Here is a 16125-nt window from a genome sequence, read left to right as displayed (position 1 = left end):
CATCCGGTGGATTCTTTCAAAATAAAATCCAGAACTGAACTGAATCCGGCGGCACCGCACGGTCCATTATCAACCATCTAGCTGCTGGTTGGATGTGGAGTTTATGTTATTATTATCATTATTATTATTATTATTATTATTATTTGGAGCTAGCTCTGCGCTTTGTACACACCCTGCAGCTAAACAGGCCCTCAGCATGATGCTGCCACTACCATGCTTCAGAATCGCTCCAATGTTATTCGTTTTTTTTTTAGTTTCACCTGACTCCCCCAAATCGCCACCGAGGCCAAGCAGCTCAATCTTGGTCTCGTCTCAGAGCTGCCTTTCCAAAGGCCTTCTACGCATTTGCGGGTGTTCATCTTTCGCCTGAAGCCAAGGGCGGTTGTAGACGGGGGCCAACAGGGGCCTGCGCCCCCAAGTGGTCCTGGCTGGAGCTTTTTTCTGGTGGTCACTCTCACTTTCATCGTTTAATATATTAAGTGAGCCAAAGAGCCAATTGTGGCTCTGGAACTGCAGATTGCAGACCCCTGATCTTTTCTCAATACAGCGGAAGCTTAGCGTGAAACAGCTTAATTTTTAATTATTGCTATTTTTTTATATTTATTTTTATTATTATTTTTTTATTTTATTATTGGGTAAAAACACAAACAAAAAAAAAATAATACAGCTGATCCAAATGACCAGTCGGTCACGGTATCTTTGTCAGCATTTATCATTCTAAGAAATTTAATATCACATTTTTAGTACAGGGACCAGGAACAGTTCTACAGGGGCACAGGCCCCTGTTGGCCCCTAGAACCACCCCTGGCCTCCAACAATGACAATAGATTGGAAAGTTGTTATTTGACATCTTGAAAACATTTTGAGTTTTTCCCACCCAGGGCATGAAACCAGAATTATACATCTGGAAAGGTTTGGCATGCACTTATATTGATTCATTTAGCCTGACTCCACTAAACGAAGCATCCCAACACTGATCACCTGCTGAAGTCACCCAAATAGAAATGAGGAAACCATTTTGATTTTAAATGTACATTTCAAAACAACGTTAGGGAGCAAAACATCAGCTAGGCCAAGGAACAAGGCAGGGATTAAGTTGTGAAGAGGTTTAAAGGAAGGTTTGGTTTTAAACAACAATACCCCAAGCTTTAAACTTCTTAAAGAATCCTGTTCAAGCCATCATCTGAAAGTGGCAGGTTACGGCCAGTGGCCTTTGTCTGTTTTGCTTTTCTTTCTTGGTGTATGTTTGCAGGTGTAGCTCCAGTTTCCTGCCAGCTGGTGCCACTGTGGGAGTTTTCAGACCTTCCTCAAGTCCTTCTTGTTTTGCCCTCAGTCACTTCCTGCTGCCATCATCATCCTCGTCCCGGATTGGACACTCACCTGATTGCCTCACCAATCCCTGGAGAAGCCCTCCTGATTTAAACTCAGCTCTCCCACACAAACAGGGCAGCTGTGTTTTGGAGCAGCTTGCCTCACTGCAGGGTGGTTTTTTGTTTGCCGTGCTAGGTTTTGCTATAATACTCAGTTTAAACCTGACAATTGCAGGTTGTGTCACTAGTTCGATGTTTTGTTGCTATTTCCAGCATCAACACTTCACTTCTTGTGGCATTAAGTCATTTTGAGATTTCTTTTATTAGATCACCTTGGCTCTAAATGTTACTTCCCCCTAGACGAGTTGGGTCGTAACTAGTGTTGCACCGATACCGCACTAAAATGGTGGTATCGGTATCGGCGAGTACCAACAAATAGGCACCGATACCATTTTGATGTTTGTATGTCACTTGAACGCAGCCTTCTCTCTCCCGACACTCACTAGTTCTACTGGATTCACTTTGTATTGGTCTTTTTTCCTGCTTTAATAAGGTAGCAGCTTGACAAAGCCATTATAGGAATTATTTTACATCAAAGTAGTATGCTGTATACACATACATAAATTTCAAAGTAATGGTATCGGTATTGGCCGATACCGCACAGCCAGGTATCGGTATCGAGGCCAAAAAATGGCATCGGCACAACACCAGTCGTAACAGGCAGCTAATCTGCCAACACATGGCCACACGAATTATAAAGTTGTTTTTCTCTTTTGTTGAATTTAAAAGACACTTGAGGCTGAGGTGGATGTTCACCCCCCCAGCAGGACAATCGCCCTCTAGATGCCACTCTTGTCTTAAAACAGCCTAGTTTTGGGATCTGCAACCTGTGGCTCTTAATAACTTTTGGCAAATATAAGGTTTGAGTAATGTTTAAAAATCTTTAGGTAATATATATTTTTTTTGCACCAATAATGTAAGGAATATTTTTTGTTGGGTAAATTTTTTTGGCCTTCTTGTTTTTGGAGTCATTTCTATGACAATTTTTTTTTTGATATATTGCATTAAAGAAAATGTATTCATTCTTACACTGCAAAAAGGGAACTAAAAGTAAAAAAATGTCTTCAAATTTGTGTATTTAACTTAGCAGGTAAATAAGATTATCTGCCAGTGGAATTTGTATACTGACCCCTAAAATAAGATAATTACATCATTTAAACTTACCTGCTCAAATCAAGGAGAAACAATCATTTTAGGAAAATTTTAGTTCCCTTTTTGCAGTGTATGTAAGAATCCAATGCTTTCCTTTATTTAATAAGATTATAAAATATTTTAGATTTATTATGACATCTATTGTAGTAAATATTGTAAAAACTGGTAATTAGGTTTTGGAGGCTCACTTATCCTTTGTAGCTCTAAATAAATTCTTATTAGCTGGACCAAAGGCAAAAATGGCTCCTTGGGTCGTAAAGATTGCTGAACCCTGGCCTAGTTAAAGTCTAGAGCTAAATCCTGTAGAGAATCTGTGAAAAGACCTAAAAACTGCTGCTCCCCTTCCACTGAGACTCAGCCAATGTGCAGAGAGAAAACGGGGAACAGTTACAGAGTCCCAATGTTGAATCATGGGGTCTAAATACATATACAGGTTTGGATTTTAATTTTTAAAGAAAATAATTGAAAAATCCTGCTTCCTTCCAGCCTATCACATAACTTACAGGTAAGTTTGTGGTTGTAACCTAAGAAACTAATCCAAGGGGTATGAACGCTTTTGTGAGACACTGTAACAGAGCGACATTTCACAACTACTTCAAGAAAGAGAGATCTGACCTTTTTTTGTCATATTATATTCATCATATCCATTTTATTTACTCTCATCACATAGCAACATATATCGGTTCATATTTCAAAAGGCTGATTTCCATCATTCTTAAATAGGAACAGAATAAATATTCACTTCTGAACCCTTTGCCCGCACCAACCCTCCAAAAAAGGTGGAAAGGTTCTCATAGAACCTCCTCCTCTTAACAGACACCAGGCCTTTATCTCCTCTCATTTATTTTACACACAAACACACACACAGGCAAAAATAAACCACTCTCTCTCTCTCTCATACATACATTCCTACATACTTTACTGCAACTATCCTGCGGTTTAGTTAGGGACACAGAGACTGCAGGTAAACTGCTGTGCGCTGCAGCCGTGACGCTTAAAGTGACAGAAACAGACGAACTGGGCGGGGTTAGCTCTTATCCCACTTCTTCCGCGTGAAAAATGCCATTCTGTGCATGTGATGGAAAATTATAGTAACATAGATGATAAAAAAAATAAAATAAAAAAAATGAACATCAGGTTACAGGAAGTCAGAGGCTATATGAAGGATTTTGAATTAGCTGGAGAAACTGTACAGACAGCCCCGTTTCCTTTCCTCAGCGCACATCTCGAGTCCTGCGTGTGGAGAAAACACTAATTTAAGAGTTTGCTGTAGGGTTGGAAATGACAGTCACAGACGACAAACGTTAACGTCCGAATGTATTTGATATTGCACGACTCATACTGACCAGTCTGAATCCCTGATTATCGAAAGCCTGCGTTGTTTTTTTTGTTGTTTTTACCTGGCAACCACGATGACAAACGGTCGTAATTCAAAGTGACGGGTTTTAGTGGATGGAGGGAAGATTTTCTGCATTGCGTTGTAGCTTTAAGGGCTTCGACTAACAAGCACGGAACAATAAGCACTTCCAAAGTGAGTACAAAACTTGTAGAACCGTCTTTAAAACCCACAAATCTTTTAACTTTAAAGATGAACTTCAGGCTTTAGAAGATTGATAAAAAAGAAAAAAGAAAAATCCTTCTTTCATTCTGAGCAGATGGGATGTTCGTTTCGTGTCTCTTCCAAGAGCATGATAAGCAGCGCAGTCTTATTTACAGCTTGTACGGATTAAACCAAACCTACAAGTAATTTGTATGGTCAGTTGTGGGGAGGAAAATAAAAAATAAAAAAATAAAAAAAATCACGCACGTCAGACATAAAGAGTGTTAAGAATCAGACTATAGACCCATTTACAGCCGACGCCATCAGGAAGCTGCGCGCGCGTCGTGGCAACGGAAGTACCGCCTCGGACGGTAAGAGGCGGTTGTAAGAGCTTTGGCTCCTAAAAATGCAGGGGGGGGGGGGGGGGGGGGGTTTCTAAATGTAAAGGTAATTTAGAATTGCTAGCTTTAGGATGCATTTAGTTCTGCTATATATGCATACCATTTCCAGGAAGAAAGAAACTAATGGTGTATAGAATATTTTACTTTAGATAAATTATCTTTTTGTCAATGGGTTGCAAACGACTTGCTTTTTTATCATTTTGATGCCATTTGCTATAAAAATCAAATGTCCAGTTGAAGAAAATGCATTAAACCTCAACATAAAAATACTGTTGGTTAAATAATAACTGTTGATCTTTAATTTTAAAAAATGTAAACACATTTCCTATAGTTTTCTAACAAAAAAAAAAAAAATACAAGCTCATGTTTTAAAGAGACGTGTAACTTTTGTGGCTCTACACAAAATTTGTTTAGCTGGACCGAGGGTGAAATTGGCTCCACGGGTTGTAAAGGCTGCTGACCTCTGATCTAGAACTAAAACATAGTTTGTCTCATAACATTGTTGAGGATCCCATGGCTGTGAAGTTCCAGGACAAGTTGATAAATTATAAACAGCATCCCAGGTCAGGAAAGTGTTAGTAATTAACATGTTTAGTAAATGTATCCTGGTGGCTTTTGTTTTCGCTTCTTCTCCTCGTCTCCTGCACTGTTCCTCCCGTCATTTGCTTTAGTAAGCTAATAAAACTATTATGTCAGATGAAGTGCGTCTAAAACACCACAACGTCCAACACGCTCGCATTGTGCAGTATTAAAGCCAGAATGTTGTTCTGACCCACAATCCCAGTGGGGATCAATAGCAACAGAACAGACCAATCACAGCGCAGCAGAAATATTTAAGTTCTTTCTTTTTTTGGGGGGGAATATGCTGTTGCCTTTTCCCAGCCCCAAGGAGTGAAGATGATGAGCTCAACTTTAGGAGCAATACGTCGACCTGTGGCAGGAGTTTGAAACACTACGATTAAAGATAAAAGTACTGGAAAAACCTACATGTTCCTACTTTATAAAAGGTATCCTGTTAGAGTAATATGCCTGCTTACTATTTATTTTTTAGTAGTGTATTGTCTATAGGTTGTCATTTACATTAATTTAAAAAGGTACTTACTACTTACATTTATAATAGCCCTGGTTTTATTTGAAGATATTCTCAAAGTGGTCACTAATTTATCAAACGTGACTTTGATATGTACATTATGGAGCTAAAATGTAAACGTCTTGGTCAATGTCAATAACAATAAGCCAAAAAAATTAAAATAAACGTTTAATTCAAGTCGATGCAATCTGCTGCGTTTCCTTAGATAGGAAACTTTTTGACCAATCTGTCTGTCTGACTTGATAGAACTGATTTTGTAAAGTGCCCTGAGATGATGTGTGTCGTGAATTGCCGTCATATAAATAAACCGAATTGAATTTTAAGTACTTATTTATTTCCCCCCCCACACACAGTGTAAATACAGGCAGGGCTATAGCACAATTAAAACATACCTCAATACTGCAAACAGAGGCTACCGTAGGGATAATATTGGAAGTTAATAAATATTTACCAAATATTAACATTTTTCGTTCCTATATATTAACATATTTATAAAAAAAAAAAAAAACACCAAAAATATGGAGGTAACTATTAAGTGGATAAAGGCCAGTAAGAGCATCTAGAACAGCCAGGTAAGTCCAGAACATCACAGTGATGCAAAACAGTGCGTTTACATGGCATTCCTCACAGAACCGCGCTGCTGCCTTCCTTTTGATTATTATTATTTATTTTTTTAAACAGCTGTAGTGGAGAAAGTTGTCGCATTTTTCACACAGCAGAACATTTAGCCAAAATCGGGCCTTTCAACATCAATCAACACACAGTCGTCTTTTGCCTTAGCCAGCGGAGGATTTTAGGGGACAAAACTCTGCGTCGCTGTCCTGGTACCTCACCTCCTCTGCTTGTCAGCAAATTACCGATTCATGCGCATCAAAGGATCAAAGCTTTTCCGTTATGTAAAGGTTTTTCCCGCCAAATGCATGTAAATATCAGGCAGCTGAATATCCGCCCACTTGCTAATGTCGGTAAATGTGCACGGATCTGGAAGCCGGTTGCTACTTGCTAAGGTTAGCTTGTTTTTCTTTTTGCAGGTGACGTGCTAGCGTAGCCCGACAAGCCGGCGTACTTCCTTTGCCACGTTGCGCTCGCAGCCGTCTACGTTTAAAAAAAAAAAAAAAAACAGTAAATGGGTCTAGTCAGCGGTCAGTAGCGGAGCTCCTAAAGCAGAGAAGCCATGTGACTGACGGGTTTCTGAAGTAGCAACTAAGGTCACAGGAAGAGCTAAACGGCTTCCTGGAAACACAGCGTCTAAAAAAATAAAGTTTTGTTAATTCTCTGGATTTAAAGTTTCTTTCCTGGTTTTTTTTGCACACTTTTGGTTCGACCTTTTCTCCAACCCAAAGGATGTTTTCAAAGAAAGAAAGAAAGAAAAAAAAAAAACTAAAAGCGATATGTACAGGCTAAGCCCACTTGGGTTTGCTCAGTTGAGCCGGCGGTGAGCAGGAGCGAGCGGCTCAGTCACGGTGCGCGGCCAGGATGGGCTGCCGGCAGATGGGGCAGGTGTTGTTCTCGGACAGCCAGCGGTCGATGCAGTGAACGTGGAACTCGTGGGAGCAGGGCAGGCGCCGCAGCTTGTTGCCCTGGGCGTACTCGTTGATGCACACGCTGCAGGCGCGGCCCATCTCGCCCTCCAGGCTGGCCTGACCGTACGTGCGCGTGGCTAGATTGTCGATCTGCTCTTTGGTCAGGCCGCGGGGGTGCTCGTCGTCCTCCTCGTCGTTGAGCAAGAAGAAGTGCGCCAGCCTCAGGATGGGCAGGGTGCCGTTCTCCACCAGGTTGTTGGTGTCCCTGCTGTTCGCCCGGCCGTCCGCCGAGCCGACCGCCCCGCCGCCGAGTCCTCGCCCCGCCTGCTCCTCCTCGCTGCTCACCTGCCCCTCCGTCCCCGGGACCACCTCGCCTGGCCCCACCTGGCCGGGCTCGCTCTCGTTTAAGTGCAGGCGGCTGCTGCCGGTGCCGTTTGCGGCGCCCGCCTCCGTGTGGCTGGGCGCCGCGCTCTCGGAGCTCGCCTCCGTCTCCATGAGCGAGCTGAGCTCCCCGAAGCCGGTCATGATCTGCCGCAAGATGGAGCGCAGGGCGGTGGAGTTGGGCTCGCCGAGGCCCGTCTCGCTGATGCGCCGCAGCGGGATCCGGATGGTGCTGACGTAGGTGCGGATGCCGGCGCGCTCCGAGCGGGAGATGGTGCGCCGGAACCCGCCGCTGTCGCTCTCGAAGGTGACGGTGTTCTCCGCCACCCGGGCGCGGGACCGCGTCCTGCTGGCGATGCTGTCCCGGTCCCTGTTCTCGCCGGGCCGGATCCGTCTCACCTGCAGGTCCAGCATGATCGTCGGGTGCCGCCGGACCGCCGAGCCGCCGGCGCCCGCCGCGGGCGACTCGCTCGCACGCTCCACCGTCTCCACGGCGGACTCCAGCACGGCGTCGGGCTCGGTCACGATGCCCCCCGTCTCCATGGACACGGAGGTCGTGACGGCGCTCGGCTCCCCGGTTTGGACCGCGGACCCGGCTGGACCGCCGCTGGAAGGTGGGGCGCTGCCGACGGCGGGCGTTCTGTTCAAAGGGGACCGACTTCTCCTGGACGTGCGAGACGCGGCCCCGCTGCCCGCCGCAGCCCGCCGCGCCCGGCCACGTGATCGAGTCCTGCTGCTGCGCGGCTCCTGGGGCTCGCCCTGCGGAGACGCGCGCGCCCCGTCTAGAGAGGCCGGCGCCTCGGTACGTCCCCGCTCCAGTTCTACATTCAGGACTTGATGCTGAAGCGGCGCGGCGTGATCGCCAGGAGGACTGGGGGCCGAGGGAGAAGGTGCTGAGGAGTGCAGAGTCGAAGCCCGCCGTTGCGCGGCGGCCGGGACCGTCTCTCCGGGCGACGGCGCGGCGGGGGTCGCGGACAGAGCGGTAGACGTGCTGCGGGTGCGCCGGGTCTCCACCCGTCTTATGGCTGGCCGTGGGGAGGGATACGGAGCTGGCCGCGGCGTAGCTGAAAGCCGGGAGCTGGGGAGGGGGGAGGCGGTGCGGGCGGAGGGGGCGGAGGCGTGTGGAGGAGTCAGCTGCAGTTCTGGGGCCTCCGGCGAGTTCACGGCCTCGACGTGCTCGCCCGGCTCGGGCTGATCGTGGTTTATGTTGATCTCCAGGCTGAAGCGAAATTCCCCGCTGTTAGGATTGGTCCGGCTGACTGCCCTCCATGTCTGGTTGCCACTCTGGCCGCTTCGGGTGGCGTTGCCGGTGCGTCTGAACGTGTTCAGCCACTCCAGCAACGAATCGCCGTTAGAAGATTCTGCTCCGGCTTCTGTTCCCCCTAGAAAAAAAAAACATCAGTAAGTCAATACGCACCACTAGATGACTAGATTCTTTTATCTGAACCACAATTTTCTGAGATTCGTTTCCTCAAAGCCGTACAGAACTGCCTTAAAACGTCATAATGGGATTTCATGGGACAGACCAACACCAAGTGGAATAAATGTTTTTTTGTTTTGTTGTTTTTTTTACTTCTCACAAACAAAAATCTGAGACGTGTGGCACACTTTCATTTTTAGGCCCCTATAGTTTTATGCCTCCAAATAAAATCTGGTGCAGTCACCTGCATTCAGAAATTTATAAATACAGCTTCTTTGAAAGCCTTAGACGTTTGTTAGACAACATTAGAGAGCAAACATCATGAAGACCAAGGAACGTGGCAGGAAGACGTCCTGGAAATCCACCTTAACTATCAGACGAGAGGAGCATTAATCAGGATAGCAGCTGAGACACCATAGGTACCTTTGAGGAGCTGCACAGACCTGAAAGCCAAGTAGAAGGATCTGTTGAATGAAGTTCTGCTTGCCTTGTAGGACTATGGACCCCTCCAGGAGGAGCCATGCAGAGGAAATAGTAAATATGTGGGAAAATGAGGTTTGATCTGGTGAGACCAAATCTGAACATTTTGCTCTGTGGTGAAAATCCACCACCCCCTACTGGGAAACATGGTGACGGCAGCAACATGCTGTGGGGAGTCCCTTCTTCAGCTGGGACAGGAGAGCCCATCCGAGAGAAATGGGACGATGTATGGAGCTAAATCTCAGATGGGAGTTAGTTAAATCTCTGAATTAGAACAGCTTTGAGGCGTAAACTAGTGTTAGGATGATCGAGTTAAAACCCAAACCCAATTGAGAACGTAGGGTTAGACCTACAGCTGTGATTGCAGGGACACTTCACCTCACAGGCTGAGCAGAAATTGAATGCACTTTACCATAATGCCCTACTTTGTGTCGGTCTGTTCCATAAACTGCGTTAAAGCCTGCTGTAAAATGTGAAAGTGTTCACACTTTACATTGAAATGTTCTCCTAAACACGAGGCAGATTATGGGGGTTCAGATGGCGCTCCGTTTCCCGCCCTACCTGCCCCTCCTCTTCCTCCGGCCCCTCTCTCCTCTCCCCCGCTGCTGCTGCTCTGCTGTTCTCCAGAATCAGCGGTCTGCGATTGCTGCTCGGTGTGGGGCTGAGACGACACGCGCTCTTTGGCTCCATCCAGACGCTGACGGAGCTCCTCTGCAGTCACCTCCCCTGTGAGAAATGGTACGCGTGATCACGAAGGCTGTTATAGTTTAAATGCTGCAGGATATAACACGCCTGTACCACAGAAAGGTTCTAATTAAGGTATACAGCTTTAAATAGGAACTGAGGAAAACTCTCAACAAGCAATATTACTTAGTTTCATTTTGGGTTTTTTACATTTATTTGCTAAATCCTTCATACATTCAATGCGTTTTAAAAAAAGCCAAGACTTTAGTCACTTTTAAGAACCAAAATGCTTTGACCACTTTGGTAAAGGTGCTTTAATGAGAAAAATGCTGCGTTTTAGTAAAATCCTTAGAACAGACGTGTCCAAACTTTTCGGTACAGGTGCCAATAATTGTCAAATCAAAGGAACTCGAGGGCTGAAAAAATGAGCACAATTTAAAAAAAAATTTTTTTTTTTACCTGCTCTACTACATATAATAATTTTAAATAAACAAGTCAGATTTTTTCTTGTTGGAAATGAATGTGTTAATCATTGTAGATCCATAATTTAAAAAAAGGGTTTTGCTCATTTGTCGTATTAACAGATGGTCATCCAGTTTGCAAATTATTTTGAGTTATTTAATTTCACCCTTTAACAATAATAAACTTTTTGGTATAGCAATTATAAAGAACATTATTTGAGTCAGTTGTTCTTTGAAAACACTTGCTGTAATTAGCCTGTTTTAGTGATTTAATTCAAAACAGATTTTAACGCACCAAAGTCTGCGATGTCATTGGATAGATGTTACTATGAAATTAAAGAGAATGTCAAATGTGTGTTTATTAAAAGATGAATACTTTGTGTTGCACTTAACATTTCCAATTGTAGGATTTTAACTTCCCTGTAATAATTTTGTCCTAATTAAAAACTAAAATCTTCCATCTTCATCAGCCACCTGGACCAAATCTTTCTTGAAATGCAGATGGCGGGGCCACCCAGAATGAGTCCAGGGGCCCGAATTGGCCCCCGGGCAGCACTTTGGGCACACTGCAAAAATAGAGCTAAAATAAGAAAATATTCCTTGAAATGAGAGTCTTTTTCTTTGATTTGAGCAGGTAAATAAGATTATTTGCCAATGGAATAATATTTTTACACTTAAAATAGGAACAATTCATCTCCACCAACTTATGTCAAGTGCAGTATGCCTAATTATCTTATTTTAGGGGTAAAAATACTCATTCCATTGGCAAATAATCTTATTTACCTGCTCATTTCAAGAAATTTTACTTATTTTTAGTTCTCTTTTTGCAGTGCATTCCTGCCTTAGAAGCTCTCAACCTTTGATCCAAACTATGCCTCTAACTACGCTAGCCAATAACTAACCACTGGATCCATGGAGCTGACACTGTGCTGAGCATTTTGACATGAAACACGAGGATTGTGAACAGCACAAGAGCTCCACAAGGTAAAACAATGAGTTGTGGTAGAATTGGCCCGTTAAGGGTTAATCAGGCCGTGCCCTACCAGGAGTGCCCAGCAGATTGCCATCTCTCATCAGGCGGTACTCTTCCTCGCTCAGCTCGTTGATGAAGTTGTAGTATGCCTCCTCCCGTCGAAGACGCTCTGCCTGCCTCCGCCGCTCGCTGCCCCCGCCGGGAGGGTCCATCACCGCCAAGAGTGCTGTGGGCAGATGGGTTTGACTCTCAGTCACAGACGGGAGGCGCAGCATTGCACAAGCCCGACGTACAGCTGCGTTCAAGAATGCCGGCGCGTTTAAAAAAGCGAGCGACGCTCAAAAAGTCTAAAAAGGGACATCTGTTTGCAAACGGGCTAACGCAGAAAGAACACGCGCGTGTGTGTCGAATTTATCATCACTTTGCAGCAGGGCTGGGCGATACGGACCAAAAATAACACCTCGATATTTTTAGGCTGAATGCCGATACACGATATTTATCTCAATGTTTTTCTTTTCATAAAGTAATAATAAAAAGGCGTCTCTGAATCAAAGGCAGATGTTTTGACAAACAGCTGTAAATAAATGTGAGAACTATATATAACTATAACGCAACATAGATCACCTTGATATGAACGATATTAGGGCTGTGGATAAAACTCGACACAAAGATTAATATCAATGCTTTTAAGAATGATTTAATATTGATATTCTGGCTTTCAATATCGATATATTGCCCTTAGGGGTCGTTATAACAGCGCCCTATTACTGTTAACAGCAAGGAAGTGCAAGTGAGACGAATTTGTGTGATGGCCGACAGACGTTTGGGCGTCTGTGATACATCAAATGCATTAAACCAATGCATTGAACCAAATGCACTTTTCCTGTCAATATATCAGTGTTCAATAAACTGAACATAAATATAATATTTGGCTGTTTTTTTTGGAGTCGAATCAAATCAAGCTGAGCTATATTTGAGAATCGTATTGAATCGGCTCATCCTAGATGATACCCAGCCCTAAACGATATAGTCTAATCTTATGTCACTCTTTTTCTTTTTCCTCCAAAATCTCGGTATATTGCCCAGCCCGACTTCGCGGCAAACATTTAACACGCAAGCAGCAAACGCATTCAAGGTGACGATAAGTTGTGCAGCAGCAGTTTCTATGAGCGGCGTCACATCTCCGTCGCTCGGCGCCGAGCCTCAACCAGTATGTGTGAGCAGGCATCCCAGCGCAGGACGACTTGAGCTGCACTCCTTTGGTTTTACCTTTAAAAAAAACAACAACAGTTTCCTCTTTGGTATAAGGCAGCCGGGCCTCTTGCAGGCGTCACCAGCTATTCAAGCTGAATAGATCAAACACAATCAAATAAGGCCTGACATTTTGTCGGAGAAATGCTCCAGAAGAGACACCAACACCACCCAGCTTCACAGCCACTGTGACTTGACTGAAAAAGGAAAATTTCTTTTTAGACTGAGACAAAAAAGCATGTGCTGCTGTCTTGACCGAGCCCCTGGTCTACCGCATGACTGTTGGCTCTCTGCAGCCAGCGACCTTCTGGTGAATCATTTTGTCCACCCACAAATATGAGCTTCTACCCAAAAAACGGAGACTGGTCCAGTCGGTGACGTCAGATCGCAGGTATTTTAAACACACACGGTCGCTTTGGATGCGGTGCGCTGGAGCATCTAGAAACACATGACAGTTCGCCCGCAGGGGGTTGGGGGTCGCAGCTGTAAAGCAATCCAACTATATATATATATATATATATATATATATATATATATATATATATATATATATATATATATAAACTCCTCTTTCAAAGCGCTGCCAAAGGTAGTCAGCTAAATCAAGCCCATTATTGTTCCGTTACAGGATTTCAACAGCTGGGTTTGGCTAGGCCCTTCATGCTAACCCTCACCCTAAAAGTAAGCGCAGTAAAAGCCCTCCTAAACTGACATGTAGATATATATGCTCGCCTTTTTTTAAGCAAATAAGATAAAGATGAGTCTTTCATAAGGCCAACACCAATCGGGTTACAGTAGCATCTACGGAAAACCAAGCAGCTAATAAGGCAGAAAGAATCGCGTCGTCGTCCCGGCCAACAGCCAATCACCGCCCCGGTCTCAATGAGCGACACCCCGCTCGACCAATCAGCGTTCCGCAAAGGCGGGCGATCGGGAGCTAAGCGGAGTTTTCCTCCATGTAAACGCAGAGCACCGACGGAGAGACAAAGAATCCCCTCGGCGCTCTTTGGCTCGGCTTCAAAAACACGTCCACGCCCGGGGGCGAAGTTACACGATGCCGGCGAAACACAACGGTCCCCCCTCGCGGGCGCTTCGAGCCGGCAAAGCGTCATTTAAATGCGCAACGCCTCGGCGTTGACTGAGCCCTAGCGTGCTAGCATAGCCAGTGAGTAGCAATCAGTCGACACCAGAGCAAAGTGTCAGAAAAACTCAGCAATACATTCATGACAAACGATTTCATGGAGCCGGTAACACGCGCGGAACCTGAAGCCAACTTAGGCCACACATCAATAACTGCTGGGTGCGGTTAAGCGATTAAAGTACCTGACAAAGCAGCTGTAATATGGACGGTTCTCTCAGCTCTCTCCTCTCACAAACCAAGATGGGACCAGTGGTCCCACATCCAACGCGGTCCGTCAGAAACAGCGTCCGTCGTTCGTTGGTTCCGTAATGTCAGCCATGTCTGACGTCAACAAAACACCGTTTTTTTGTCATCTAATAATGAAGTAGTTATGTATTAATTTAAAAATAAATACAAAATAGTTGCTTCTAACCCCCCCTTAAAATAGTGAGATTGAAACTGAAATAAGATCTTTACGAGAAACACACAAGATTAGTCTTGCCTTAATAATATCTATTGTGTCTTAAGCTAGCTGGACCTCTCTGTACCACGCCTTAACACAGTCACATGTGCATATATATATATATATATATATATATATATGTGTGTGTGTGTGTGTGTGTGTGTTTACTTGGTCGATCTGAAGTCAAATTCCTTGTTTGTAACCACAAACTTGGCAAATAAAGTTGATTCTGATTCAATAACAGAATGATAATAAAATGTATTTTAATTTTATCATTTGGAAGGCCTAGACTGACTTACTTTCTTGCATTTTTCTACTCTTTATTTGATCAGATTTCTTCTTGAGGAGCGTTTCCTCTTCTTCTGTACAACTGGAGAAAAAGGAAAAACCTTTAAGATGTATGTCAGAACACTGCAAAGACTGACGGAAATTTGCAGACTGGTCCCATTTCCTCATCAAAGACCTTTAAGTAATAACTTTGAGGATAGCTCTTGCAAAAACTGTACAGTCAGGTTGATGTGTTCCTTTAGGAACTGCAGAACCACCAGCTCCACCAAAAAAACGATTGCAAGGCAGGCAGACTTATATTGACCACAGTTCTACCGGCAACGGGGCAACATTTTTGTTTCAGTTTGGCCATCCCACTCGATGCTCATTAGGGCTTCAGAGGTCGCTGGACTCAAGATCAGACTCAAACATGTACAGTTGAACCCCTTGGACTCAAAATAAACAATAGTGCTTCAGAATCTATGTCAAAATCAGCAAAAAGTTGGATGTCTATTAGACATGCCTCATTATAAATCGAGCATTTTGTGACGATATCAGAGGTTTGTCAGAGAACATAAATTATTAAACAGTATCGTGAAGGCTAGAGATTAAGTTGTGGAGAAGTTTAAAGCAGGGTTAAGTTGTAAAATAATATCCCAAACTTCTGAACATCTCACAGAGCTCTGTTTGATGTATCATCTAATAATTGGATAGCGTACAACACAACTGCAAACCTACCAGCACATGAATGACTGACAGGTAGAGCAAGTCGCATGAATCTAAGAGGCTACCAACAGTAATTTAGCAAGAGCTGCAGAAATTCACAGCTCAGGTGGAATAATCTATTGACAGGACAGCTATTAGTCCTGTATATCACAAACTGGGCTCTTGGGGAAGAGTGGTAAGCCATTGTTGAAATACAGGTATGAGAATATTTGTTTAAAGTCACATAGAGGACACAACAATCATGTGAAAGAAGGTGTTCTGAACCCATGAGAACAGCCCTGAGCCCTATGGCCAATTTGTAGTGGAAAACCACATGACTTCAGAGATGATGGAAATAGTACCGGGGCATAATTGAGTGTGATCTGATTTTCTGAGATCTGATTTTGGTAACTCTGCAAAGACAAAAAAACAAAAACAAAACATGGAGTTGAAGTACTGGTAGAGGTATTCTAAGAATTTGCAGCTGAAATCGAAGAGAAATGTGGTTCTCGAAGTACTAAAAATAAATGTACGCAACACTTTTCAGATTTTTATTAATACATTTAAGGTTTGCTGTTTCATTTCACTTCACAATTACGCATTACTTCGGGTTGGTGCGTCACAGAAAATCTTTCCACTACCCCAACCCAAAAAAAACAACAAAAACAAATTAAAATATCCGGTCGTAATGTGACAGAATGTGAAAAACTTAAAGTTAAGGATAATTTTTAAAGCCACGATAACTGGAGAATCGTTTAGGACTCGGAAAAAAGGCCGACAAGCTGGAGGAAACGCCAGAATTCACGCCGCCACAGGAGAGAGAGCTCGGACTCTTTGCGACGTT

General features: G+C 44.0%; 1 protein-coding gene across 1 annotated transcript; it reads right to left on the bottom strand.

Annotated features, from left to right (window-relative positions):
- Positions 1-5865: 5865 nt before the first annotated feature.
- On the bottom strand, positions 5866-14178 carry rnf6 (ring finger protein (C3H2C3 type) 6). The gene is made up of 4 exons (XM_012857430.3): positions 14050-14178; positions 11546-11701; positions 9919-10083; positions 5866-8839 (listed from the first exon to the last, which is right to left on the bottom strand). Exons 2-4 carry the CDS (start codon positions 11685-11687, stop codon positions 7008-7010), a joined length of 2139 nt encoding a protein of 712 aa, XP_012712884.2. The 5' UTR covers positions 11688-11701; positions 14050-14178; the 3' UTR covers positions 5866-7007.
- Positions 14179-16125: the final 1947 nt, after the last annotated feature.

This window comes from Fundulus heteroclitus, chromosome 21, assembly GCF_011125445.2.
Source record: "Fundulus heteroclitus isolate FHET01 chromosome 21, MU-UCD_Fhet_4.1, whole genome shotgun sequence".
NCBI classification, from domain to species: Eukaryota; Metazoa; Chordata; class Actinopteri; order Cyprinodontiformes; family Fundulidae; genus Fundulus; species Fundulus heteroclitus.
Note: the sequence above shows the minus strand (reverse complement) of the source record. Positions and strands in the feature narration are given on the sequence as shown.